Consider the following 27,408-nt stretch of genomic DNA (forward strand, 5'->3'; position numbering starts at 1 on the left):
CCCAGCCTCATCTAGTGATGCAGCAGCCAATTAGATTCCTCGTCTAGACGAACTCTATCACGTTCCTTGTTTCATCCTCCCAAAAACGCCCCAAATCCCATTTCCCCAAAAGGCAGCAAGGCCGAATCTTGCGCAATTTGTAGAGGTCAGAACGCCCAGAAGACGCCGGCAGTCTCCTGCACAGCCCACGCACCCCCCCCAAGCTGTCTCCAACGGGCGGGCAACACACCAACGACACCCAAAGACTCTCTCACGGCTCACGCACTCGTACAGCCTGCAGCGCGGCACCAGCGCACAGGTGCACAGGCGTCTCCTAATCTCTGCGCTTGGTCCTTGCTGGCTGGCTTTTGCTGCACCCAGTCTGCACTCGACACCCATCCCTCTTTCACCACCACCCACGCGCCATCTCTCCCACTCTCCCTCCATCGTCTCCTCCCAATTCCCCGTCCTCCATCGACTTAACTGCACTTTCTCCATCTTCCCCACCTTCCTCTCATCCCATTCTTCTCCTTACTTGCTGCATGAGTCGCTGTTGTCATCCAGTGACTCTCTCTCCCAACTTCATCACCATTCCGTGACCCCTGTGCCGCCGTCGCTGCCCTCTCTCCCCCGAGTTCTCGGTGTCCGCCGATCGTGTTGAACCCTCCATTCCCGAACACCCAGAGGGCACGCTCGAAGCCCGGCCGAACATCCATCGCAGGAGGAAACATACCCACCGACCTGGCTATCTTCGCTCGACGGGATTGACTCACCATGTCGTCGTCCACGTCCGCCTCGTCCAACGTCGTGGGCGTGCATTATCGGGTCGGGAAGAAGATTGGCGAGGGCTCGTTCGGTGTCATCTTCGAGGGCACCAACTTGCTCAACAACCAGCAGGTCGCCATTAAATTTGTAGGTTCCGCCATCCGATACACTCCAAAGGCCTTGAGATACGAACATGTGCTGATTAGATCCAAATAGGAACCACGAAAGAGCGATGCCCCACAGCTAAGGGACGAGTACAGGACATACAAGATCTTGGTCGGCTGCCGTAAGTCCTGGTTTTTTTTATCTTTCTACATGAACGATATGGTGCAGCATGTGTATTGGACGGACGGGGTTTGGCATCCGATGTCTCATCCAACGCCATCAACGAAACACTCACCGCCATCCTGTACGGTCTAACTAACATGATACAGCTGGTATTCCTAATGTCTATTATTTCGGCCAGGAAGGATTGCACAACATCTTGGTCATCGACCTGCTCGGACCCAGTCTGGAAGACCTCTTCGACCACTGCCATCGTCGCTTTACCGTCAAGACTGTGGTCATGGTTGCGAAACAAATGGTTGATCCCATCGATCTATTATGGTTACTTCTGCTAACGAAGTACAGCTGTCACGCGTCCAAACCATCCACGAGAAGAACCTGATTTACCGAGACATCAAACCTGACAACTTCCTGATCGGTCGCCCGGGCACCAAATCCGCAAATGTCATCCATGTCGTGGATTTCGGCATGGCCAAACAATACCGAGACCCGAAGACGAAACAACACATCCCATATAGAGAAAGGAAGTCGTTATCAGGAACCGCCCGATACATGAGTATCAATACCCACTTGGGACGAGAACAATCACGAAGAGACGACTTGGAGGCGCTGGGTCATGTTTTCATGTACTTCCTGCGTGGTGGGCTTCCATGGCAAGGACTGAAAGCGGCCACGAACAAGCAGAAGTACGAAAAGATTGGAGAGAAGAAGCAGTCGACCGCTGTCAAAGACTTGTGCGACGCCTATCCAGGTATGAACCTACTTGTTTTTGTTACATCTTATCCTCTTCTAACCTGATCCAGACCAATTCAACAAATACCTCCACTACGTCCGAAATCTGGGCTTCGAAGACCAACCCGACTATGATTACCTTCGCGAACTCTTCACGTCTGTTCTCAAGGACACCGGCGAAGTTGAAGACGGCGAGTATGACTGGATGAAGCTGAACAACGGCAAGGGCTGGGAAGCCATGAAGCTCCACCCTTCCGCCGCCCACCTCCAACACGGCGTCCCCAACTCCTCCGCCCGCGAGCTCCACGGCGCCCGCGCCCCCAAGACTCCCATGACCCACGACCGCCTCAATGCCGACCTCCCAAAACCGGGAGCGGCCCGCGCCGCTCAGCCCGGCGCCTCCGCGGGTCGCCATCCCCAGCGCCGTGAGCCGGGCGGAGTCTCCCCGGCCTACACGCCCGACACGCCGACCGGCACGGGGAAGCGAGGGTCGCAGGCGCAGGGCGCGGATTTCCGCGCGCCGGAGGGGTCGACGGTTGCACAGTTTCAGCACAGCCAGCCGAACCTCTCGCGGAACGGCGTGATGCAGCAGTCGACGGGGCCGCAGGTGCGGCCGCAGAGTCCGCAGGGCATGACAAGGGGGCAGGGTGAGCAGCCGCTGACGGTGTGGCAGAAGATTGCGAAGGTGGTGTGTTGTGGTAGGTGGTGATTGGGCACTGGGATCGCTATGGTGCCGCTGACATCGCCATCAGCCTAAGTTTTCACCGCGACGGCCAGGATCCTCGTCCTCACGTCGACTACCTTTCCACCCTTTCGCTGAACTGGAGAATATTGCACGTCTAGCTCGCGCCAAGTGTGGGATGTCTGCAACCGATTACCTTTCCTGCAGCGGACGATGCTGCTATTCAAAAATCCGGCCATAGGATTTCAAGCAAATCCATGAATGCGATCATGGCGTTTACACTTCGAACCCCTCCCTCATCCAACCATTGCGACATCCCGATCCCGAGACATTATCGCCGAAGCCTTCCAATACGGTACCGGCATTTGCTCACCCCATCCCTCGTTATTTTATATTCCTCTATCTGTCTGGTTTGGGATCCCCCTACATCGTGGAAGATATTGGGCGAGTGGACAGGGCACATGGGATTCATCGACACTCATGACGGCTGGACACGATGTTGAACCACTTTCCGGTTTCTTCCACCGGTTTCTGCTTCCGGTTTCCGTTCCGCTGGGCGATGGAGTTACTTTGCATTCATCGGGGACTCGCAGCTTCGCTATTTCGCTATTTCTTCCTTGTCGAGCCGTCGGGTCGTTCAGCGGCGTTGGGGTTCCCCCGCATCTATCTCTTCACGTCGCGTTTTTTGGGGCACGGCAAAGAAGAGATCCAGACGCACACAAAACCAAGACAGGGGAAATATCGTTTTCCGATTTCGTTGCCCTTGGGCTGTGGATCATGAATTACAAAAAGCTCGGGATTGCGAGCGCGGGGACCGAGCGTTTTTATTGTGGCGATGCATGGAAATAGGCATATAGGATAAACCCCTTTTAATAATATGGCGACATGACTACTTCCGGCTTTTCGGCTTTTCGGTCTAGTTCGGGATTGATTTGCTTTACTCGAATGAAGAATGATATCAAAGGTATCAAATGCGATTTACATTGCTCTAGCCCATAGCCGCTACGGCTAATATCTCTAAACACCTTGCAAACGCCGACGGACAGTAGGGTGCTCGCACTTCTATTAACGCCGTAAATAAATCATGTCCGGCGCTTCAATCACGAGGATGACAGAAGCTCGGCCTGAACGCAACGCTTCTGGATCCGCAATGCGGCACAAAGAAAGTCCATACAGAAAGGTGATGGATGGGACACTGACACCACTCCAGCGAAATTCCATGCACTATAACGCCACCTGCCGTCCACTCTGCTCCCCTACCGTCCTCTCCCCCACTCGCAGGGACGCCGTTACCGATCCCGCAGGAAACGCCGTCGTCGGCGCCACCGGCCGCACATGATGAGATTCCCTCGCCGGGGCCGATGGAACCCCCCGAACCAGCGCATCGGAGCTCGGAACCGCCCCCTCAACCACATACACCAACGGACCCCACACCCGCCAGTGCAACACCGCCAACGGCGCGACCCGCCTCGCCACGTCCACGAGGCCATCATACAACGGCTCGACGCACGCGGGGAGGGGCGGGTCGTTCGGCGGGACGGTGCTGCTCGGCGGGCGGGCGACGAACGCGGAGTGGACGTCGAGTAGGGAGGCCGTGGCGAAGGTGGTGAGGGCGGCGAGGGTGCGGGTGGTGAGGAAGGAGGTGATAGCGTGGAGTTCGGGGGTGTGGGAGAGGTGGGACCAGGCGGCGTCAAGGGAGGCGTGGGCGGCGTCGTGGAGGGCGGCAGGGGTGATGGATAGGGGGTCGGGGAGGAGGGGGTGCACCACGCGGGCGATTTGGGCGGCGACGTGGTGGATGTTGGGGCGCCAAGGGCCGGAGGGAACGATGGCGGTGAGGTCGGCGAGGAGGCGCTGGCGGAGGGACGGAGGGAGGGGGCGGGATAGGAGGGTGGCGGCGGTGCGGAGGCTGGTGGCGAGGTGGAGGAGGGAGGAGAGGGTGGCGCGAAGGGCGAGGAGGCGGGGATAGTCGCGGTGGAAGGTGGGGGGGAGGGGGAGGGCGGGGGTGAGGAGGAGGTGGGTGAGGGCGTGGGCGAAGGTTTGGGTGGTGCAGGGGGTGGTGCAGGTGGGCTGGGGGGTGGGGTGGATGTGTTGGTGCCAGTAGGAGAGGAACCATTGGCGGGAGGGGGAGGGTTGGAAGGCGTTGGTTTGGTAGTAGCTTTGTTCGAAGGCTACGGTGTCTTCGATGAGCTTGGGTCTCAGGTACTGGATTTGATGGTTGGCGACGTCCTGAAAACGAGGTTAGTGATGCCTTGCTGCGTTATGGTGTGACGAACCAGCTTCATGGCTTCCAGTATGCCGAGGAGATCGCGTAGTCCACTGACGGTCAACCTCCAATTCGCCACGGTGACTCCCTCGTGAATCTTCTCCACCATGTTGTCCACCCATTCATCTCGAATAGGGGCACAATGCTCCTTCAGCACCAGGGAGAGCCATTGCACGACTTTCACAATATCGCAGACCCCGTTCTTGACCATCTGCATGAACATCGATACGTCCAGCTGTTCCTTGAACAGGGCCGACCGCGACGGGATCAGCACCTCGAGGATGTCACGGATCGTGGTCAACAGCTCCGGGATCCGTCTCTGCACCGCCGTTTCGATGACCGCGCCATCGTGGGATCGCAGCGACGGGCCCGGCCAATCTCTCTGATACACCAGTGCGTAAAGTTCGAGCTCGGCCGCCAGGGCGTGCCAGTATTCCTCGGCGGCCCGCAGCTTCGCGAGGCCGCGGGTGCCGTCGAGATTGGGGCGGAAAAAGAGCTCGCGGTCGAAGTTGATGTCGTGTCGTAACTTGGCGTTGTCGCGGATCGCGCTGATTTCCAGCTCGGCCAACGATCGCTTACTGATCGGCGGCATGGGGTCCGCGTACCGGAAGCACTCGGCTAATCTCGCGGAGTATTTCACGTCGGAGTTCGTTAATAGATCGCAGAGGTAGTCGACGACAGTCTCTTCGGAACAGGAGTCGACAGAGTCGCTTGAATGAGAGGCGTTGCTACAGCTGCTCATCGATTCCGTGTCCAGTGAACTCTCAGTTACAGGTTCTGAGTACTGCTCCGACGGTCGATGAAGCGAGTGCACGCGGTCGTCGACTATTCCGTCAGGGCTGCGATTCGGTTCCTCCCATACCGGAGCCTGACCGTGTCCGGCCTGGAGGAGGTCGGTCGACAGTACGATCGACATGGCGGAATGCCGGAAACCTGGGAGGGCCATCCTGTTCGTCTGCCCGAGCCCAGAAGGGCGAACGTCGTTCGATGAAGACGAGCGCATTATATGCAGCGGGGGACGAGCACGGTCAGGCTGCGCACCTCCGCACCTCCGCCGTGTGGGCGAGGCAAGCGACGGTCCCACGGACCCGACGTACCTGGTGACCGGGAACGATACCGGCGCTGGACGGACGCTAGCGATGGGGGGAGATCCAGCGTGTTCTGCAAACTCCGGACTCGTGCCACGCCGCACGCGTTGGCACCTCTAGTCAGTGCCGGAAAGCAGCAGAGGGTTGCGGGCAAACGGAGGGGACGGGACGCTAACTCCAGGTCAGATGGCCCCGCGTGTACGGCGGCGTGAATGAAGGGAAGGCAACGGACAGAACATAGTTGAAAGAATCCATTGAGACTGAGAGAAAAGACTGGTGTTCATGAGACACCCGACAACGAAAAGAAAGGACGGGATGGACATATTAGACACGAGCGGGAAAGGAGGACCATGGAAACTGGAGAGGGTCCTGAGCGGTGTAGTACTGAACGTGGAGCAACCATTGAGAACATTTGTCAATCTGCATCAGGCAATGAACCCGTGCGTTCGACTTGAGCAATCTCATTTTGGCATTAGCGTGTAGCATCAATTAAATCTAGCAGAGCAGAATCATTGTGCATGGCTCTAAGTTTGGTGAAGCACGATGGAGAATTTGATATGCTCCCGCGCGTCCCGGTTGGGTTTAGTTGTGTCGAGACGATCGGAGAAATGCAACACGACATTGTCAAGGCGAGGCAGCCAATGGCAGGAGGCCAATAGAATCCCGTCAGCCAGGTTTCCCGCCCTGAGGAATCGCGAATCGGAGAGGAGCAGGATTGGGGACTGGAACGCCTCACTTTCCTGTCCTGCGAGAATTGTGCCACGCTTCCACGAATATTGGATCCTGCAACTCTAGACCTGGGAGCCGCCGTCAACCACGTCGGAAGTCTTTCTAGCGCACATGCCATTGAGACATTGGCCCTCAACGACGTCCAGGCGCCAGAAAGAAAATCCGTTCGGCATCTTCAGCCTCGCCAAGGCATCGAGTCAGAAGGCTGGCGGCTGGCCTCTCATTTCTACCGCCTCGCGCAGGGCGGTCATTCACGGAGCGAGCTATTTGAGCTTGGGACATCCACGCAGGAATCAACTGAATCTACACACCTTCCATTGGCTTGATAACGCTATTGACACACGCAACCCCTCTCGCGCAATCCGATTCGCTTGGATCCGATCTAATGGAGCGTTGATACACGTACAAAGGAAATCGATGGACCACGACACGAAACAAAAGATGCACTTTTCCCGCCGTGGACGTCTGTCGGCACTTAATTGCTTTGGACCACGCCTTTTCCCTTGTATCCTTCGGAGCTGATACCGGTGAGAGGCTCGATGCGATTTTCCTGACGTAGATGTCAATCTCCCGTTCATACGTGGACGTATATAGCCGTCGCTTACCTTCATGTATTCGTTTGATTGCTCTTGCCATTCCTTAGTCATGGTATGTGGAGGCGGTTTGGCAACCAGCCTGGTTGCACCGAAAAGAACTGCCGACGCAACAATGGCGAGGAGGGTGTATTGGATGACGGTCCAGTTCTCTCCGGGGGGAGCCTCAGATCGAGGGCCGTGGGGGCCGAAGGCGATCCAATAAGCTGTGATTAGATGGAGGATCAGCATTTGGCACTATCAGGTGTATAATTCGAGTTCCAGATGGAAGAGTCGAAAGCCAATTGGATCGCGAATCCATCTTGAAACGCAGGATTCATCTTCCACGATGATGCTATGCATTCGAGAGGCAACAATAGAGTCCACAACGTACCGGCACGTTTTTCCTGAAGGGTGAGTTCTTTCCAGTCCACCTTCATCCGATCACGCAGCTGCATCCACAGGTCGGCCTGATCCTGCGGCGGCATTGCCTCCCATCGCTGCTCGATATTGGCCAACGTCGGGTTTGAGATGGCATGAGCGTAACGCCTGCACGGCTCGGCCTGGGTGATGGGCGCGATGAATCTCGGGGCGAGGCTTGACGATGACGAGGGGAGGACACGGGTCGAGGCACCGGCAGCGCGGATGAGCGAGGTACGCAACATGGTGGATAGATATGGGCTGGCGAGGGATTAAGTAGCGAAATAGACGGAGCAAGCGGCCACGGCAGATGTGGATACTGCCGGAAGGGCAATTGAGCAGGATTGAGGTCGTTGGCAGCGGAGGATGAAAGGATGGGAACCGGGTGAAGTTGTTGCAGCTTCAGGATCTGGCGAGGTTTTGGCGTGGGAAATCTGTGGCTCGGGTTCCTTCCTTGACTTCCTCTGCTGCTGCCAGTTTGATCAGCTCACCAAGACAGGGGGATGGTTCTGGCCAATCAGAGTCCGATTATTTGGACCGCGGAAAATAAGACTTGGCATGGTGGACTGAGTCACGTGCTTTTAGTCACGTGCTGCTCGCCATTCTTCCTGTTATTATCCACAAGGACCACAGCAGCAGGAACCAGACTCCAGGACGAGACAATTGTCTTTGCAATAATCAGTCACTTCTTCATCGTCATCCATCCATGGCGGCTAATAGACAACGGCTATGACGGCGCTCATTCCTTTTTCATCACGTTGGGGTGAACCAAAAGAAATGCCCATGGGTTGTTCGCACCAGCAACATGGAGCTTCGGTTTGGTCATAAGGTGGCCACATTCATCTGGTTCAAGCTGAGTAAAGCTCCCAAATCAATTGCTTCCACTGGTGGCAATCATGTAAGTTCGTTACATCGTTGATTCAGCTGATTCAGCTGATCCAGACTTCAATGCTTTTTCTTAAATCGCAAAAGGATTATCAATGGGGGTACCCAACCGTGGTTCATACCAAGTATTCCCCCACACAATCCCGTCAGCCTGGCTTGTCACGAAGTCGGCGTGCGGTCCCGAATTGCTACACAGTTGATGGATAATCCCTCTCCCACCATCCAATAACAACCCATCGTGATCAGAGCCGCAGTCAAAGTCGTGGCTATGCCCGGTCATATGCGTCGGATATGCAGACCTTCGTGGTCTCCAGATCCAAAAGCAGGAACACATCGGACATCCGGGCGGAGGAAGCCGGGTTGCTATGTACGCTCCGACTATCGGCAAAATGCTTCGATGCAATTCCGGGAGATGCTTGCACGACGGCGGGTGAGAAGATGATTATCCGAAATGCAATTTAATCGTGCTATGCCCGCGATCGAGACTTGACTTGAGAGAATCCCACCAAAATATATTCAGACCGAAAAAGCAACGTGTTGATACACTATTTCGACTCCAATATTGTCATAGTGTGACGTGAGCGCATACGAGCCATTCTCCCGAAGTCCATCGAGCTTCAACGAAAGAAACCATTGGTGAGCCGCTTGCTGTGATTCCGTCACTTGCCCCTCAGTTCGATCCCACCCTGCTCTGACCACCACCTGACAATATCCCTTCCTCCACCACTACTGTGTGCCCCGCCGTCATTTTCTTTCCCAACGTCTACTGTGCAACACTGCAACAACACTTCAATTCTTGATCATCAGAACTCGCTCTAACCAAAGCTCCATATCTTCAGTCCTCAGTCTTCCAAGTGAGTCGAGACAGCTCAGCCTGTGAACGACTGACGACAACAAGCTAACCAGACCCCACCGGACCCAGATCCACCATCATGGCTGTCAAGGTACGATTGCTGGTTGACGATATGTCATTCTGTGCTGCATCTGACGGGACGGAACCAGGTCGGTATCAATGGCTTCGGCCGTATCGGTCGTATCGTCTTCCGCAACGCGTAAGTTCTTTCGAAACCAGTCAGATGAACATTACTGACATTGTCTAGCCTTGAGGCTGGCGAGGTCGACGTCGTTGCTGTCAACGATCCTTTCATTGAGCCTCACTATGCGGTACGTCATAATCCTATGCCTAGAGGCGGGTCAAGGAACTCATGCAGGACAGGTCTACATGTTGAAATACGACTCTACCCACGGTCGTTTCAAGGGTACCCTCGATGTTGATGGCAACAACCTCGTGGTGAACGGCAAGAAGATTGCCTTCTACCAGGAGCGTGACCCCGGTGCGATCCCGTGGTCGCAGACCGGTGCCGGCTACGTCGTCGAGTCCACCGGTGTCTTCACCACCACCGAGAAGGCCAAGGCCCACTTGAAGGGTGGCGCCAAGAAGGTCGTCATCTCCGCCCCGTCGGCCGACGCCCCGATGTTCGTCATGGGCGTCAACGAGAAGTCCTACACCTCGGACATCGAGGTTCTCTCCAACGCCTCGTGCACCACTAACTGCCTGGCTCCCCTCGCCAAGGTCGTCCACGACAACTTCACCATCATCGAGGGCCTCATGACCACCATCCACTCGTACACCGCCACCCAGAAGACCGTCGACGGCCCGTCCGCCAAGGACTGGCGAGGTGGCCGTGGGGCCGCTCAGAACATCATCCCGAGCAGCACCGGTGCCGCCAAGGCGGTCGGCAAGGTCATCCCCGACCTCAACGGCAAGCTCACCGGCATGTCCATGCGTGTGCCCACCGCGAACGTCTCCGTCGTTGACCTGACCTGCCGTATCGAGAAGGGTGCCACCTACGACGAGATCAAGGCGGTCATCAAGAAGGCTTCCGAGAACGAGCTCAAGGGTATGTGACCATTTTGATTTAACCTGTCCAAATAGCTAATCTCCTGTAGGAATCCTTGCATACACCGAGGACGAGATCGTCTCATCCGACTTGATCGGCGACACCGCCTCTTCCATCTTCGATGCCAAGGCCGGTATCTCCCTCAACAACAACTTCGTCAAGCTGGTTTCCTGGTACGACAACGAGTGGGGCTACTCCCGCCGTGTGGTCGACCTCCTTGGTAAGTTCTACTCGTTTTTCATATATCGGGGTTCCATACTAATAGCGTGTAGCCTACATTGCCAAGGTTGATGGTGCGGCTTAAACGGTCCACCCAACTTCAAAATCCACCCTCATCAGGCGATTTGCTTGGAGACGGGTCCTCCGTGGGTAATGAGCACCACAAGTCGTTGGCCACGGTGATATGCGAATGGCGTACAACGAATAGAAAATGACTTGAGCTACTTCAGCCTGTTCGAAACGCGATGCAATCCAGGTCATCTATTATGTAGCTTCATCGTGGGAGAATGAAAATGAACACTCGCCAAATTGATTTGCGCTTGTCTGCAACAACAAATAGCTTATTGGATTGTGATGCATTGCCCCGTCTCTCGCTTTATGTCAGTGGTTCCTCTATGCAATTAAGCCTTGGAAAGGCATTTTAACTGCAGGGTAGAATACAGTATCCACGTGTTGAGAGCCATTGTGCTGGACGGTGCATAGGATTCGTGTTGTTTTTGAGTTGAATAGAGACGTCACATCAATGAGCTTGAGATAGTCTATTCAGTGGATCTCCGGTCCCAGACTCGACTGAATCCTGACGCAACATCAAATTGATTTTGTACGATGAAGTGAACTCGTAACTCCTCCCTGAGGTTCAATTGTGGCTTTACTTGTGGCGTTTATCGCTGCTGCGCCACATACGCATCACGTGCCTCTCAGGTTCACCTTTATGTTAACTGAATCGCCAGTCCGTAACATGAATGGCGATGTCTTCACAGTTCTTCGAGATCCTTGGAAATTAGGTAGTTGGTACGGTTGGATTAAGAAGTCTGAACTTTCCATTTGAATTGGGATTGTGAATTCCTGTTCGTTCTATTACCGTCCTGCTAATCGTCGAGCGATCCGTGGCTACTTGCAGTAAGTTCAACTGTTGTCTGTTGCAAATCGTCCTTCACTTTCACGCGCACATGTCCCCTCGACAATGGATGAATGTTTGTTGATTTCAGTCGCCTGGATTACCTGCTTCATATTCACCTTCCTTCACCAAATAAGCGAGTTCAAATTGTCACTACTACACATGAACCTGTTTCTGTCACCCATCTGTCAACTCTCCACTCTCCACATACATCTTCTTTCCTTCTTGCATTCATTCCTTAGTCAACCACCCATTTCCCTGAACCAAAATGAAGAAAGTTCGAAAGCGAGTCTCTAAACTAAGCATGGTTACAGCATGGCAGAAATCTCATGATCGGAAGTCGAGGCTGGGCTCCAAGACCAAAGTGGGGCCCCCGATGATGGAGGAAGAGATGGATCAAGTCATGGCCGACAGCAATGTCATGGAGTCCACTGAAACAAACGGAATCAATCCTTCAGATGGGCTCACTGTCGGTCACGATTCTCCACCCATTCAACCGAGTCCTCTGAAGACCGCAGTGCCAAGAGAGCCGACCCCGTTGGAGTTCTCGTCCAGTGGTTCGACGTCCGCCATCTCTCATGACCCCGATATGCTCGAAGATGTTGAAGAAGAGCAACCACCATTAGCCCAGCAAGTCCAAGTCGTCGTTGAGAAGCCATCCAAAGCCGAAGCCCTACCCTACACGTCCCGTCGATCTGGACTGGTCTACGATGTGCGGATGCGCCTGCATGTTGAGATCATCTCCAGACAACAGATGGAAGATGATATGCACCCAGAAGACCCACGCCGCATCTTTGAGATCTACAAAGAGCTCGTCGCCGGTGGCCTCGCCTACGATCGCCTTCTTGGTTCGGAAGGCCCAATATCTGACCATTATCTCTATCGAATCGCTGCACGGTTCGCTACCAAGGAAGAAGTGTGCTTGTTCCACACCGAGGAACATTGGAATTGGGTTGAGGGATTGCAGAAAAAGACAGATTTGGAGCTTTTCGAGGACGGCATGGCCATGGACTCTGTTTATCTTCACCACGAAACATTCTCGTGTGCTCGACTCGCAGCTGGTGGCACCATTGAAGCCTGCCGAGCCGTTGTACAGGGCCACGTCAAAAATGCCGTCGCCGTTATCCGTCCGCCTGGACATCATGCTGAACGTTGCCAACCAGCCGGTTTTTGCTTCTTCAACAATGTCTCGATTGCAGCTCGGGTCTGCCAACAAGACTTTCCCGAAAAGTGCCGGAAAATCGCCATCATCGACTGGGACGTGCATCATGGGAACGGTGTTCAACAAGCATTTTACGACGATCCGAACGTCCTATATATTTCCCTCCACGTCCACAAGAACGGTACCTTCTACCCCTCTGGCCCTTACGGAAACCATTTACATTGCGGAGAAGGACCCGGTGTTGGGTTTAGTGTGAATATTCCTTGGAGCACTCACGGAATGACCGACGCAGATTACTTGTACGCATTTCAGCAGGTCATCATGCCGGTTCTCGTGGAATTCAACCCTGACCTTGTCATTGTGTCCTCGGGATTCGACGCGGCGGAGGGCGATAAACTCGGCGGCTGCCATGTGTCGCCTTCTGGCTACGCTCATATGACGCACATGCTCATGTCCATTGCGAAGGGGAAGATTGCAGTCGTTTTGGAGGGCGGCTACAACTTGCGATCCATCGCCACATCTGCGCTGGCAGTCACTCGCACTCTTATGGGCGAACCTCCCGATCGCATCACAACCACGGACCCCACTGCATCCGGCGTCAAAACTGTTCAGTTGGTCAAGAATACGCAATCCCGGTACTGGAAGTGTTTGTACCCCAAGGACATCCACAGCAAGGACCTGATGGAGAACTTTGGGGCTCAGCGGATGCATGATGTCGTTCGTGCGTACCAAGCGAAGATGCTATATGATGAATTCAGGATGATGGAGCTCATGATTATCCGCGATCGACTGTCTCCCTCTTTCAAGCACCAAGTGCTTGCGACGTAAGTAATCTCCTCTTCCGTCGAGACATGAGTTAGTGCTAATACCCCTCCAGTGAGAATTTCGACAGCGAACGACCACTTCTTATCATTTTCCATGATCCACCAGATGCACTTGGTATCCCTCATCCGGCATCCAACAAACTAGAGTTGCATAACACCTGGGTGGTAAGGCTGCTGTTCCTATGTGTTGACTCCCACTGACACCTAAACAAGACTGATGTTCCAAAGCTGTACATTCAGTGGGCCACCGACCATGGTTTCGCCGTTATCGACGTGAACGTGCCGTATCACGTTACTGAAGATGGAGTAAGTTATGATAGAGGTATTCAGGCCGGAAAACGCTAAATCATCGACCAGAACGATCAAGGCTACATGGACACCGATTCGGATGAAGACAGGCGATTGGCGACCCGAGAGATGGCCACTTACCTGTGGGATAACTACGTTGCGTAAGTATAAAGATGGTCACTTTGAATTCCCAGCTTACACGAATAGGCCGAATGAGAATAGCCATGTCTTTCTTATGGGTGTGGGAGCGGCTTATCTCGGCATTCTTGATCTAATCTCAACCAATGGTACGTTCACAGGCCGGCGCTTCCATTGGTATCTATTCTAATTTTGTCTACAGAGACTTGTACGGACCAGATCACCGGTGTCATATCCTTCATATCGAACCAGGCGCTTCTGTCTGTGCGACGACCAACCGACGATAACATCGCGACCTGGTATTGGCATCATTCGCTCGTCTTCGTCGCCCAAGACCACGCCGTCTGGGACCCCGACCGACAGCGGAAGCAGCGAAAGAAGTACGGCAAATTAGTACGCTCCTCGAACAACCACCTGAACGAGATGCTCGGCGAAGCGTCCGATCAAGTAACGCAGTACCTTACGGAAGAGACGGAGGATTGGCGTGAGGAGCAGGAGCGCAAGCAGCCGAAGAAGCGCAAACTCGACCCTTCCATGGCAGGTGCAATAGATTTGAGGGAAGGCCGAGCAAGCAGTGTTCCAGGGACCTCCCGCGGCTCGGGGCGACTTCCGCCATTGGGGACGTTCACGGTGCCAGCGGGCGAGGCGGCGGGTCTTATGCGGGTGAGCCCCAAGCAGGGCTAGCTCACCATTCATAGCGACCGTGCCAGTGATGACGGGCACGATTTGATATTTCCAGCGTTTGCTACATCTTCTTTTCTCCGAGTTGTCAGAGGCTGGGCAATGGGTGCCAGGGATTTTGACAGTGGCTCGCTGCATGGAGTCGGGCAGGATATCGCTATCCGATGCGTTACATCAGGATAGATCAAATGAAGTTTTCGAGTTCTCATGCGTCTTAGCCCCCCGCGAGTTGCCGTGTGACCGAGCGGGCGGTTGGAATCTCGCGATTGATGAACCCCCGGCCCCAAATCAGCGTCCGCATCAACGGCACCTTTGTGTTCCGCTGCAACATCTTCGTACACCACGCCGCGACAATCAGGTCGAGGAAGACCTGATCGGATTGATGAACCCCCCGCCCCAGATCAGCGTCTGCATCAACGGCACCTTTGTGTTCCGCTGCCACATCTTCGTACACCACGCCGCGACAATCAGGTCGAGGAGGACCTGATCGAACCGCTTCAAGCAGTGCAACTCATCGACCACCACGACGTCCGTCCCCTCGACCCCCATCCCCGTGCCCTCCACCGCCACCAGCCGCCCATTCCTTGCATCCTTCCATTTCCCCTTCGACGACTTCCAGATCACGCCCGACCCTTTGACCTCCACCTCCCAGCTGACCCCGCCCAGGAGGCTGCGTTTGCTCCGCACTGTCGCGGATTTGGCTCCCAGTTTGTGCGGCTGCAGCGTGACTTCGGTTGTGAACGGTCGCTTGCGCATCGTGTACAGCTTGCGGTCCTTGTACTGCGGCGGCTCGCTGGGGGTCCGGGTCCGGGCGGGCGTGCTGATCTGCAGAGAGATCTCATTGCCGGGCCAGGTTAGGGTACGTGGGAGGCGGTAGAGAGGGGTACTGTGGTCGGGTGGGTAGATATAGGCATTGGATAACGATAAAGTGGTTTTTCCTGCGGGTGACCATAGTGAGGCGGAGGGTGGTACGGAAGTGGGGCTGCTCTGGGGGAAGAGGCGGGAGAAACGTGGAGGTTGATTTGGGTTCGTTGAGGGGTCATCGAGGGGGGAGGGATTGGGGTAGACGCGGGAGAATCGTGGTGGAGGTTGGTTGGAGAGGATGCTATGGACATATGTATCGTCGAAGAGGTGGGTGGAGTAGCGGGGTGGTATGGTCTCGTCCAGGCTTGTGGTTTCTGGGTCTCGAATGGATGATGGCATCTCCCTTACAGGAGGCAATTCGACCACAGTTGCGGCCATTATGGAGATACTAGGACGGACTTGAGGAGTAATCGGTTTGTCAACTTACAGGGCAGACAGTTCTACTCATATCAAACATAGATCTAAAGTCGGAGTCCGTTCAACCCCTCCTGACTTTATTATGGATAGCCGTTCTGCAACGCCAACATAGCATGAAACAGGATATCGGGACCGGAAGCAGATCATCAAAACAGGGCATTTCTCGGATCCGGGAAATCCGTTGCTAAGAAAAGAGTCTACGGCCAGAGTGATTGGACTGAGGATGCTTCCGACAGGGCAGATCCGTTATGATTTCGTAACTCCACGCATGCTGCATGAGGCAACATGACGGGATTCAACCAATCAGAGGATCGGCCATTGATCATCAAGTAGTAAGCACAGAGACATTGGCCGTTGATACACTGTACCTCGATCTCATCACCTCCGCGACGGCAATATCAACGTGTGTGCCACCGGCGACCGATATAGTTTCCTCCTCAATGGCACTGCTCGTGTCAATGATCAGGAGTGCGATACATCACGTTCAACCTTGTACGCCGAGCTGCTTCAGTATTGTATAGTCGTTCGGGGTTAAGGATGGAGCAAAGCGGACATAGTCGTCGTCGGATATCTAGTAGCCAAGTTCATAAACTAAACTGCTACCAGCTTTAAGCGGAAGCTTGCACTGACTAGTGCTCCATGATACGTGAAAGGTATTGAAATGATGCTGGATGAAGATCTACGTCGAAGTTCTTTGGAGATGAAGTTGGGCGTGGTGTGATCATCACGTGATCATCGATCCCTCGGCCAAGCATCGCGATTGGACCCGAACGACTTCAATCAGATTCATTTGCACGTCAATCCTTTCCTTGAAGTAAGTAGAACGCACCCGCGACTGCAACCCTCTCATCAGCGACCTTGAAAATGGTAAGCGATACCCTTGAGATGCATGGAGCCTCACAATTGACCCCCGAACCAGAGATTACACGCCCTCACTCGCCGGGCTTTGAGCCAGCAACCCGTCGTCGCAAGACGCTTTGCATCGACCTCGTACCGATCGCCTTTCGCTCCCAAGTGAGGAATATGGACGTGCCAGATGCGTAATTCGACTGACATGCGGTAGATATAAGACGCAATTCAACCTTTACGGGATCACCCAGGACCAGTTGTGGAATGTGTATGTGGATACTCTTTACTTGCATCTTTTGATGGACTGTTGTCACGATCGACGGCCGGATCAAATACATGGACTATTAGAATCTGTTACTGACTTCCGATTCCAGGTCCTTCATTGGAGGCGGCATGGCCGCATCACTAGGCTTCTTCGCTCTCTTCTTCTTCGCCGACGTGCCCCGGGTCAGCGTTGATATCATGCAAAAGCTTCCTCTCATCGGCCACAAATTCAAGCGCGAGATTGCTCCGGAAGACAACCCCTTCTGAGCGGACGTGGACATCGGTGGATTACCTGTCCATGGGGTGAAAAGTTCGTGGTCGGAAGACAACGTTGCTGTGCATAGAAGCCGGACCATGTACCATTACGATAAACCATTATAGAGCGAATCTTGACTGTAAATCTCATTCGATGTGCGCGCTCCCTATGACAGGAGGACCGATGAGGAAGTACGTGACGAGACGCCTTGCCGAACGCGCCAGCTTCGTAGATAATCCCAGGATCCCCAAATCAACGTGACGTCTAGTTCTTCGGTAACCTGCCCACGACCTCCGCCATCTCCGCATCCGTATAGATCCTAAAGCCCTTGTCCTTCGTCACGCTGGCCAACTGCACGTTCTTCTCGTCCAGTTTCTCCTCCATCACCTGCTTAAGCGTCTTCAGCACCAACACCTCCGCCTCGGGCAAGGTCAATGACTTGTGGAATTCATTCTGAAGTTCCGCCTGGGCTCCCTCGGAGCCGGATCCTATGGCTTTCGCGTCGTACCGATAGAACGTACCCGAAGGTTCGGCGTGGTATCTGATAGTTCCGTCAGTAACTCCATCAATCCAGCGATCTTGCGTCAAAGTCGTACAGCGATGGTCCATCCTCGTCATATCCAGCAATCAGCAGCGCAACACCGAAGGGTCGAGACATGATGCTCTCCTCGCCATCCGCGCCTTCGCCAAACCGCAAGGCCAGGTCACAGATGGCCTGCGTACAGCTCTCGACCCGTAGCGGCTCGTTGTAATGGAACGAATGGTTCTGTGATTCGACGCGGGCGTGCTCGACCATGGACCGCGCGTCCGCCTGCAGGCCCGACATGGCGCATCCGATGTGTCGGTCGATCTCGACGATCTTCTCGACCGAGGAGGTTTCTAAGAGAGTGGAGGTCACTCGTTTCTCGACGCCGAGGATGACACCCTCGCTGGTTGCAACCTAGGGACGGTTAGGGCGAGAGGTTATGTGTAAGAAGGGATGTTTACCCCAATAGCCGTTGATCCGAGCTTGATTGCTTCTAGGGAGTATTCGACTTGGAAGAGCCGCCCTTCTGGCGAGAAGGTGTTGATTCCACGGTCTACCAGCTGCTGTTAGCTGTTTGGAGCATGAGGACGGGCATAGACAACTCACCATATTCGGACCGTGCTATGAACATTTTGGTGGATGAAAAACTGTCCTGTTGTTTTTAACTGGGATTTCTGGGTTTGTAACGGTTTAGAGTCGGTGACTTAATGAAGTGACAATATGAGGAGCAGTGCAAGTTGAGGCAACCACCAGCATTCGTCAACACTTGAAGCTTCATGAGTTGCAGTTCCGGGGTCTGTGAGAGGCGGACGCTTGGACCCGCTCTTTGAGCCTCACTTCATAATGTGATAATGGAGATGCCATCCACATCTACTTCCTGTCGTTCATCCATCAAACTATATATGACCTTAATAGATACTCTAGGCGGACCTGGTAGACGCAAGATAAAAGAGGTTCCTGGTTTGAGCAGTTCGATCTATCTCCAATTTGGAGTTTGGGACATGCCACCTCATATCCATAATCCGTTCGACCAGAGTCTGGAGACCTATTCCAATATCCCATAAAGGTGAAGTCATTCCGGGCTATGGTACCCAAAAGACATGGAATTTCGACTTGTTTGTTGAATCCAAGGACTGGAGACCGAGATGTCCTCGTCCTTGAATTCGTCCTCTCGTAGACTTGGCTGTCAACCTTCGGAGAATGGATATCGGTGCAATGCTTCTCGCACATCATTTTCCTAATGGGACTGTAATACGTCTCCTTGGTTAAAGCAACCGCATGATATGAATGCATGGCACAGAAGATGCTCAGTTGAAGCCCTAATAGATATTTCAAGGCGCTGCCACCGTACCCGTTTCTCGCTGGCATTGTACCTAGACTTAATATCCTCTCTGGTTAGGAAGCAGTCTCAAGCCCAGAGTGATTCCTGGACCCCACCACATCTAGCATTCCCTTCGGGATTGGGGAGAGAATCACGTCGTCGGACGAGCCGTAACATGGTTGAGTACATGTACCCGCAAGGAATCCAGACTTCCAGAGGCTGCGCAATGCCACATACTGTCTTGACTCTAGAAATCTAGGGCAACCTCGTCACTGGTGCCGAGAGGAGACCATCCTTGAGCTGGAAAACCTGCAAACGGCCCCGAGCCGAGGATGACTCGATGGTTATCGTTAGGCTGGCTCGGATTTAGGGCTATAGAAGGGCATATTGGGGCATTGAACGGCATCATCGCCCGAGACTGGGAGCGTTTCCCGGTTTCTTCATGCCTCGACATTATCAGGTACCATTGAAGACCGAGCGGCATATTTCTCCATCGCACACGCTTAACCAGGAGGCTTTTATTCCTGGAAGTATTCAGGATTGGTTGGCGGTTTGGACCGCGCTATACGAACTACGACGTGGGGTAATCGAAACGGTACCTGTATCAACTATCCAAGCCCCTACTCTCCGTATCGTCCTTCATTTGAGCAGGATCATGTTTGTCAATTGTCAAACCATATACTCGGATCAGCGGCGTGCCTTCGCGAGACCTGGTCATCGGCTTCTTCCACCGTGATAACCACGAACTATGAAGTGAGAGATCACTCCATCTCATGCGACGAGTGCACCTATCAGCCTTAAACGGAAGAATTACCATCCCAATTTCCGGTTCGATTCGCCGCTTGAACAGCGGGCGTTTGGAAAAATTGCGGTTGCTTCAGAACTTCAGGATGAGCGCGAGAACAGCATGGGCATAGGCATGGGTTTGATCCCACGTCCAGGACGATCAAGAAACACGGCGTTGATGAAGTGATGGCAGTTGACGGTAGAGCTCGGTGGAGTCGCATCTTTGATATCGCAAGGCGGGGGGATGCCGGTCTTTCCTTGCCATCAGAAAGACAGAATCATGCAACGGTCGCCGCAATCGATGGATGAAACACTGGGTGTTCGCTGTCCACTGCCCAGACCCCGGGGCCCGGCACTCCAAACGGAACAATATCGGCTCCTAGGCGGGCGTTTGGAATCTTGCACAATATGCATGTTGTTCATCATCATGTCGTGCTTTCATGATATGTTACGGTTTCTGTGAAGAACTCGTGGAATGGGAAATCAGACCGAAATTGGTGGGGCTTCCCTTCCAGTCTGGCACGGCCTAGCGAAATATCGATACGACTGGCACTCAGGTCGTGGTATTAATCATTTGGCTTGAAGTCAGGCCGCGTTTTCGTATTTCGTACTCTGGATGCTCTGCGAAAATCCAAAGTTTCAGTCCGACCACACTCCATCTTCTCACGAAAGCATGGCTATAAGTAAAGTCCTCTACTTTTGCCTGTAACCATAGTATTCCTTATTCGTTATTTTTGGAGCATGTAAATCAAACGAGCAAGGCCAGAAAGCAGGATTAAATTTAATTTAATCTATTTTGATTCGTCGCTTTCATTTCGCCCGCCTCGGCTGATAGATGAATCTCTTATCCCTGTCGAGTTGTTTGACAGCCTAGACTGCGCGGCGAGGCGCTGGTATCTCATCCTTTTGCCCGTACATACCGACTACCATGGTTTTCCCTGCAGTCTAACTTGGTTTGATTCAAACCTTCTCGTTGAGTCGAACACATAGCGCTGGCATGGGTGGTGACGTCTCCAGGTCTCATTTTTTTGAAACCATCTATCTCCTGGCTCCCCCATTGTCCATTGGCTGTCCCGTCGCAGTGTCTGCAAGACACGCCCGTTAAGCTTTGGGGTAATATCCGGGACGTTTCGGACAATATGAGAGGTGGAATTCGTTCCTCGTTCTCCAAGAAAGAGGCGTTCTTCCCTTCATCTTGAGATGCATGTTGCGCTACCGCTGGCCTCCTCGTCTATCGAACGTGCTTCGGTCCTTGCTCATGTACCTAGCCCTTGTTGGTGAGAGGATTGGTACAATGGAACAATCTCTATATATGAGGGTGGACGTAACCACACCTCCCCTTCTACCTATATCTTTCGCTCCCCTTCAATTGAAAGTTGCACTTGCAGCCAGTATCATTCTTTCGGTCCGGGACCATTTCACTCTTTCCGTCACTCCTTCAGTCAGCGAGTCTGATTCCTTTCCTTCTACTTAGCATCGGCTTCTCCGTTGCTACCATTTGATATCCCCACGAACTCGGGAAATTCGTCCTCAGGTCGCGATGTCTGTCGTCCAGACCGTTTCCGTTCTTTCCGCACTGGCGGCCGCTGTGGCCGCCCACGGCCACGTCACTGGCGTGGTAGCCGACGGGGTTTGGCACCAAAACTACGAGCCCGAGTTTCAATATCGGAACCCAGTCCCGGATGCAATCGGTTGGTCGGTCCCTCTGGCACAGGACAACGGCTTCGTCGAGCCGAGTTCGTATAACAACTTGGATATTGCCTGCCATAAGAGTCAGTGTGTTCCCTGGTATATGAGACAGGTGACTGACGTCCTTAGGTGCTGGAAACGCAAAACTTTACGTGCCTGTGAAGGCCGGCTCGGAGATTCAGCTGCAATGGAACACATGGCCTGAATCCCACCATGGGCCGGTCCTTGACTATCTTGCCGACTGTGCTGGAGATTGTACCACCGTGCAGAAGTCAGCTCTGAAGTTCTTCAAAATCGATGCTGTTGGGTTGGTTGATGGCTCTCAGGTATGTTTCGCGTTCAAACTGAAGTTCTTGCGTTGACATACTTTAGTCTCCTGGGAAGTGGGGTGCGGATGAACTTTTGGCCAACAATAACACATGGGGCGTGACCATCCCATCCGACATCAAGCCTGGTAAATACGTCCTTCGTCATGAGATCATTGCGCTGCATTCCGCAGGCCAGTCGAACGGTGCTCAAAACTATCCTCAATGTGTCAACCTTGATATCAGCGGCTCCGGTTCAGCGACCCCAGAAGGTGTTGTGGCCACCTCCCTATACAAGGCTACCGATCCAGGCATTACCGTCAACATCTACCAGAACCTCAAGGACTACACTATTCCTGGGCCTGCTCCGTACAAAGGCGGCGGCTCAGGCGGCAGCTCCGGCGGCAGCCCGACCCCTGAGCCTGTCACTTCCGCTGCTCCGCAACCGTCCATCACCAAGGTGGTCAACCCCCCCAAGCCGACTACCCTGTCCACTAGTGCCTCGCCTAGCGCCCCTGCGCCCGTACCGTCCACCCCGAGCGTCCCTGGGCCCAAGCCGACCGTGGGCGCTCCGTCTCTCCCGGGCGACCTCGACGTGGACACCCTGACCGAGATCGTCGAGTTCTACGGGGCCCTCAAGAGCTTCTTCAAGGGCAAGGAATCTCCTCTCCGTCGCCGAAGCCACGCCAGGAAATTCGTGGAATCATTCTGAGGGGCAACCTGAATGTATGAAACACAACGAAGAGGGATTATAGCAGCGGGCGGCTTTGGCTGTGACATGTCTGTCTTCACTTCTTGATGGCCTCGGTGATTTCTGGGGCACTGCTTTACAGGACTCTGCGTCGTACGCATGTACATTTATTGCCAATTGGCAGCATTTGTATTATATTCTTGAATATAATTAACTTTTGAATGCTGAATCTACGAGTCCTATCCCATATACCGTCCATGGTGCTAGGACTGAAATGAGGCCGCAAGAGAGAGATTAGATTAGAGAACTGCTGGTGACGATATCACCACTCGACCGTCCATTTAGTAGCTTGATATTGGCTTTACGGGGCCGAATCGAGCAAATTTTCGTTGCGCCGCCAACATCCGCACCCGCCGATCTCCCTGACGACTGATTGTAAGAATAGACGCCGCATTAGTAAACTGGCACTATTATAATCGGCCAACTGGATTGCTAAGCCCTAAGAGTAGATCGGGATTCAGCCTGGGGTCCTTCCAGACGTGAGGCTAGTTCCAGTTGAAGGTACAGTTAATACCTTGACTACTACGTAATTAGTACATACATTATTATACATACAGCTGACTTCATTTGCCAACTTAGCAAATCTAACTCCACAATTCACAAACCATGAATTTGAGTTCTGATTTGGAATAGAAATAGAAATACTGCCCCATTTTCCGTCAGATGAACTGACAGATGAGGTAAAGCTTAAAGGTCACCGCCTAGTCACTACCGAGGTAGGCTAGCCTCCGCATTTGAGCAAGCGGTCTATCGTTCAGCCTAAACCAGACTGCTCAGCTTTAAAAGGTCTGGGTCGCCATAATTGGGAAGATGGAACTTCCGACATTGTGGAGCCGTTCAATATCACAGTATGGAAAAATTCGAAAAGAAGGTGCGAGCAGCTACTGGGGAGTTGGGGAAGGAGAAGCAGGAGTTGGCCGGGGTGGTGGTATCGGCTCGAAGCAGTACGACTTCCAGGAGACCTATCACGCTTTATACAAAACCTCAACTAATTGATGTGATATAGGACGCTTCAACTATGACAACTCGTTCGGGTTCAAAGGGCTGGGCGCCGACTCTCCACCGATTGACCTCGAGTCAACCTTCTGGGCCGCATCTTGCACCAAGCTGCTGACCACCATTGCAGCAATGCAGATCCTCGAGCAAGGCAAGGTGACCCTTGATGAAGACATTTCACGGATCTTGCCTGAATTTAAAGATCCTCAAATCTTGGTCCGTGTGGAAGATGGGAAGCCGACGTTGGTGCCGGCAAAGAACAAGATAACCCTGAGGTGAGTACTCTTCCGATCCTATAGCAAGGCAACCACTGAAAGCGTATTAGGCATCTCCTTACGCATTCCTCAGGCTTAGGCTATACGGTGATGAGCCCCAATCTCATGGCGTATGCCGAAGCCACTGGTCAACAAGCTAAAATGACAGCACCTACGGTTGTACGTAATTCAACTGGCTCTTGCCTTTCGCGGATTGTCACTACAATTAGGAAAACTTAAGCTGATATATCACAGAACGAGAAATATAACTGGCCCCTCCTGTTCGAACCAGGTGAGGACTTTCACTATGGCCAGTCGGTCGACTGGGCAGGACAGGTGGTTGAGCGCATCAGTGGCATGCGACTGGGCGACTACCTGGCCAAATATGTCTTTGCTCCGATTGGAGTCCAGCAGTCCACGTTCCACCCGAGCAGGGACCCTGCCGTGGAATCCAACCTGGTCGAAATGCTGCTGAGAGCCACTCCAGGTGATTCGACATTGACGACGACGACGATGTTTGACCGCAAAGCGGAGTGGGAAGACATGGGAGGCGAAGGCATCTACACCAATCCAACGAATTACGTGAAGGTTCTCGTGAGTATCACGCGAAATGATGAGAAGATCCTCAAGAAGGAGTCGGTAGAGCAGATGTTTACACCGCAACTCAAAGACCCGAGCCACCTGATGAAGCACATCAGCGCGCTTCTAGAGCCAGGCATAATTGCACAGCTCATGGGAGCGTTGCCTGGCGAGACGGCAATCAATTGGGGACTGGGTGGCCTGTTGTCATTGGAAGAGGTCCCTGGACGGCGAAGGAAGGGTTCCATGAGCTGGAGTGGACTGCCCAACTTGTTCTGGGTGAGTAGATTAACCCTTCCCTCTCCACTAGAAACTAACGAGCTTCACAGTGGATGGATCCTGTTTCCGAGTCCTGCGGGTGCTGGGCAACGAACATCATACCCACAGGGGATGTCAAATCCGCGGCCATGTACAAGGAATTTGAGGAAGCGGTATATGAAGAACTTACGAGGTCCAAGTCTAGTAGAATTTAAACTAGGGTAGACTACACGCCATGTGGAAGCGGGAGTACAATGACATTCGGAATTCGGCAAAGAACTTCTCGAGTCGTAGACCACAGAGTTGACATGAAAGCCTGCCAAAATATGACTCGGGAGTAGATATATATCACTGCTGATAGTGCGAGAACTTCATCTCTATACTTCTTACATCTCCAATCGCTTCAACCGTCGTATTTCGCTTTGCACTAGTTCCGAGGGGAAGCCGTTGACCAGGATGTTTTTGAGCAATGTTTGTTTGATGTTGTTAAGTTTAATTATCTATCTGATGCCTTAACTTTGACGCCTGCACCGAATCGTGGCGCAGTTCTACACTTCTGTTCTCCTTTTCAACTGCCCTGGGCTTCATCATGGACTCTTTCTTGCGAGCTCCATGTCACAGCGTTATTTTACTGGTTCCAACCATCAATTCATCGCTCGCGGCAACGATTAATGGACTCATGTCCCCTATCGATGCCACCGCAGGAAATACACTGACCTCAGACGGGTTGCGATGCAACTTTCCCGCTGTCGACCTTTCCTCGATGACAGGGTTATCTGCCGCATAGTAATAAGGCAGCGAGCACAGTGGTAAAAGGATAAATGCGAGATGCGAGATGCTTTTGTTTCCTTTGAGCCCCTATCTATGTCTTTCAGTGATTGCTTCACCTGCGGTCTCCTTAATTATCATTCTCAACTTTCTTCTTCCGCTTTTGCTTAAGTCTCGGTCCGGTGGCACTACACGGGGAGCAAGAACAGGATGGAAATTTGCGTGATAGAGGAAGGATGGAACGGCTAGCATCGATTGTTCCTCACGGCTGTTAATTTCCTGTCCTCCAACAACTGCTTCAAGACGTGATTTGGGAACGACAGTCAATTAACCATCCAGAATGCCAGCACCCTACCCCCAAGCTGCACCTATGCGATGACACTCATTGCACCTCGGGCTCCAGTGATGGCTCGCCTCAGAGTGGTTAATGATATTGCCAATGCAAAACTGCAGTAGCGCTGGATCTTGCAATGGAAAGCCGCTATACCTGGAGCCTGCCTAGAGTGTCGGAACTCTCCTGCCTCATCCGACGTTATATTGTATCCCGTCTGCATCTCCCTCGGGTTAGGTCCATTGATCCTCTTGATCATCTTCGTCGTCTCTCATTCTTCCGAGCTCTCTCTTCAGTCATCCAGCCACCCTGCGGTGATGACTGGTATATAATTTCAGTGCCTTCATCTACTATCCAAGTTGATATTGTATCCAGGCGCTCGCGCTATTCTACATTCACTTGAAACCAGGAAACCCCTTTTCATCTTTACAGCCCCCCTAAATGTTATACCATAGACTTCCTCTCTCTCTGCTTTACGTATCCTCTTCTCCAAGTCCGAGTCTCACTCTCTCAAAGCCACTCTGTCAGAGTCTCGCTATCTTTCCGCAATCTCATTTATATCTTCAACACTTCTGTCTCAATACTAGATCCAAGATGGATTGGAAACAGCTCTTTGCACTTCTCCTTGCTGTTGAACGTCCATTCATATTCGTTTCCTCAACGCCGACCAAGCATCCGGAAATGGTCAACGGCCCCGTCATCATTGAAGACTTCGCCGATCCGGCTTTTTATCGGGACGTCGATTTCTGGCACGCATTCGCCACCTGCAACCAAAACCAGTCGGTCAATATTCAAATGGCTCGTTCACGGGATTTCGACAAGTGGGAGCGCATCGTCGACGACGCCCTTCCGGATCTGCCCCGTTGGGTGAATCTACCCATGCCGTTTGTCTGGGCACCTTCCGTTACATGCTTGGTAAGGATTTCCCACCTTTGCTACCGTACTATCTCTCTAGCAGAATCTTACGGAAGTAGGACAATGGCACCTATATACTCTATTACGCTGCCTCGATGGCTTCCGACCCCAGATTTCACTGCATTGGTGTAGCTAGTTCGGACAATATCACTGGCCCTTACGACCCCGACCCTGAGCCCTGGGCCTGCGCGTTGGAGCGTGGAGGCGCCATCGATGCATCTGCATTTCAGGACGTCTCTGGCCAGCGGTATGTCGTCTACAAAATCGACGGCAATTCACTCGGGTCTGGCGGCGCTTGCAACAACGGTATCCCACCCATTCAACCCACTCCGATAATGCTCCAAGCCGTTGCAGCGGATGGGGTCACCAAGCAAGGCAAAGCAACACAAATCCTTGATCGAACTGACAAGGACGGTCCACTCGTAGAGGCTCCTTCCATCCACCAAGCTGCAGATGGCTCATATGTGTTGTTCTATTCAAGCGGGTGCTTCTCGGATCCAAGCTATGACATTCGCTGGGCTTCGGCGAACGACATCCGCGGACCGTACACCCGATTCGGCACTCTATTGAAGACCGGAATGATGGGATTAACGGCGCCTGGAGGTGCAGATGTCATAGATGGTGGGCGAATGATGTTCCATGCAGATTTTGGAAAAGGCCGAGCGATGTACACCACTCAAGTAGCCCATGGAGGCGCAGCCGTCAGGTTGGTACAATATGATGGCTAGCGGCATCGGTCATGATGGTGGTTGTGGTGCTGCTGGGGAT

At 53.2% G+C, this 27,408-nt stretch overlaps 12 protein-coding genes across 12 annotated transcripts; 8 read left to right on the forward strand and 4 right to left on the reverse strand.

Annotated features, from left to right (window-relative positions):
• Positions 1–753: 753 nt before the first annotated feature.
• P152DRAFT_451321 (putative casein kinase I) lies at positions 754–2,470 on the forward strand (the record flags this gene model as incomplete). Its single annotated transcript, XM_033678219.1, has 5 exons — positions 754–891; positions 961–1,030; positions 1,179–1,327; positions 1,375–1,780; positions 1,833–2,470. 5 exons carry the CDS (start codon positions 754–756, stop codon positions 2,468–2,470), a joined length of 1,401 nt encoding a protein of 466 aa, XP_033531857.1.
• Positions 2,452–3,512, forward strand: P152DRAFT_104026 (uncharacterized protein). Its single transcript, XM_033673571.1, has one exon. The coding sequence runs from the start codon at positions 2,705–2,707 to the stop codon at positions 3,290–3,292; it is 588 nt and encodes a 195-aa protein (XP_033531858.1). The 5' UTR covers positions 2,452–2,704; the 3' UTR covers positions 3,293–3,512.
• Positions 3,513–5,622, reverse strand: P152DRAFT_491769 (uncharacterized protein; the record flags this gene model as incomplete). Its single annotated transcript, XM_033682173.1, has 2 exons — positions 3,513–4,669; positions 4,717–5,622. 2 exons carry the CDS (start codon positions 5,620–5,622, stop codon positions 3,668–3,670), a joined length of 1,908 nt encoding a protein of 635 aa, XP_033531859.1. The 3' UTR covers positions 3,513–3,667.
• Positions 5,623–6,819: 1,197 nt separating this feature from the next.
• Positions 6,820–7,889, reverse strand: P152DRAFT_104572 (COX4-domain-containing protein). Its single transcript, XM_033673572.1, has 3 exons — positions 7,490–7,889; positions 7,129–7,322; positions 6,820–7,073 (listed from the first exon to the last, which is right to left on the reverse strand). Exons 1-3 carry the CDS (start codon positions 7,758–7,760, stop codon positions 6,999–7,001), a joined length of 540 nt encoding a protein of 179 aa, XP_033531860.1. The 5' UTR covers positions 7,761–7,889; the 3' UTR covers positions 6,820–6,998.
• A 1,443-nt stretch (positions 7,890–9,332) lies between these two features.
• On the forward strand, positions 9,333–10,605 carry P152DRAFT_467941 (glyceraldehyde-3-phosphate dehydrogenase; the record flags this gene model as incomplete). The annotated part of the gene is made up of 6 exons (XM_033680801.1): positions 9,333–9,344; positions 9,403–9,452; positions 9,501–9,564; positions 9,617–10,301; positions 10,351–10,521; positions 10,574–10,605. The coding sequence occupies 6 exons, from the start codon at positions 9,333–9,335 to the stop codon at positions 10,603–10,605; spliced, it is 1,014 nt and encodes a 337-aa protein (XP_033531861.1).
• Positions 10,606–11,516: 911 nt separating this feature from the next.
• On the forward strand, positions 11,517–14,690 carry P152DRAFT_105032 (uncharacterized protein). Its single transcript, XM_033673575.1, has 6 exons — positions 11,517–13,404; positions 13,458–13,569; positions 13,618–13,710; positions 13,762–13,853; positions 13,900–13,979; positions 14,033–14,690. Exons 1-6 carry the CDS (start codon positions 11,687–11,689, stop codon positions 14,512–14,514), a joined length of 2,577 nt encoding a protein of 858 aa, XP_033531862.1. The 5' UTR covers positions 11,517–11,686; the 3' UTR covers positions 14,515–14,690.
• Positions 14,691–15,910, reverse strand: P152DRAFT_104695 (uncharacterized protein). The gene has a single exon (XM_033673574.1). It carries the CDS (start codon positions 15,751–15,753, stop codon positions 14,866–14,868), a length of 888 nt encoding a protein of 295 aa, XP_033531863.1. The 5' UTR covers positions 15,754–15,910; the 3' UTR covers positions 14,691–14,865.
• Positions 15,911–16,628: 718 nt separating this feature from the next.
• P152DRAFT_460737 (uncharacterized protein) lies at positions 16,629–17,466 on the forward strand. The gene is made up of 4 exons (XM_033679983.1): positions 16,629–16,659; positions 16,712–16,806; positions 16,856–16,909; positions 17,016–17,466. Exons 1-4 carry the CDS (start codon positions 16,657–16,659, stop codon positions 17,170–17,172), a joined length of 309 nt encoding a protein of 102 aa, XP_033531864.1. The 5' UTR covers positions 16,629–16,656; the 3' UTR covers positions 17,173–17,466.
• On the reverse strand, positions 16,945–18,451 carry P152DRAFT_460738 (N-terminal nucleophile aminohydrolase). The gene is made up of 4 exons (XM_033679984.1): positions 18,294–18,451; positions 18,149–18,240; positions 17,758–18,101; positions 16,945–17,702 (listed from the first exon to the last, which is right to left on the reverse strand). Exons 1-4 carry the CDS (start codon positions 18,316–18,318, stop codon positions 17,426–17,428), a joined length of 738 nt encoding a protein of 245 aa, XP_033531865.1. The 5' UTR covers positions 18,319–18,451; the 3' UTR covers positions 16,945–17,425.
• A 2,883-nt stretch (positions 18,452–21,334) lies between these two features.
• On the forward strand, positions 21,335–22,239 carry P152DRAFT_386285 (glycoside hydrolase; the record flags this gene model as incomplete). The annotated part of the gene is made up of 3 exons (XM_033675830.1): positions 21,335–21,566; positions 21,613–21,794; positions 21,856–22,239. Coding segments are annotated over 3 exons (798 nt in total), but the record flags the coding sequence as incomplete, so codon positions are not given.
• An 847-nt stretch (positions 22,240–23,086) lies between these two features.
• Positions 23,087–24,894, forward strand: P152DRAFT_460742 (beta-lactamase). Its single transcript, XM_033679985.1, has 5 exons — positions 23,087–23,483; positions 23,546–23,810; positions 23,861–23,969; positions 24,045–24,647; positions 24,698–24,894. The coding sequence occupies exons 1-5, from the start codon at positions 23,390–23,392 to the stop codon at positions 24,839–24,841; spliced, it is 1,215 nt and encodes a 404-aa protein (XP_033531867.1). The 5' UTR covers positions 23,087–23,389; the 3' UTR covers positions 24,842–24,894.
• Positions 24,895–26,406: 1,512 nt separating this feature from the next.
• On the forward strand, positions 26,407–27,368 carry P152DRAFT_440427 (Arabinanase/levansucrase/invertase; the record flags this gene model as incomplete). Its single annotated transcript, XM_033677665.1, has 2 exons — positions 26,407–26,640; positions 26,700–27,368. The coding sequence occupies 2 exons, from the start codon at positions 26,407–26,409 to the stop codon at positions 27,366–27,368; spliced, it is 903 nt and encodes a 300-aa protein (XP_033531868.1).
• Between the last annotated feature and the right edge of the window lie 40 nt (positions 27,369–27,408).

Source organism: Eremomyces bilateralis (assembly GCF_010015585.1).
Source record: "Eremomyces bilateralis CBS 781.70 unplaced genomic scaffold P152scaffold_19, whole genome shotgun sequence".
Lineage (NCBI taxonomy): Eukaryota > Fungi > Ascomycota > Dothideomycetes > Eremomycetales > Eremomycetaceae > Eremomyces > Eremomyces bilateralis.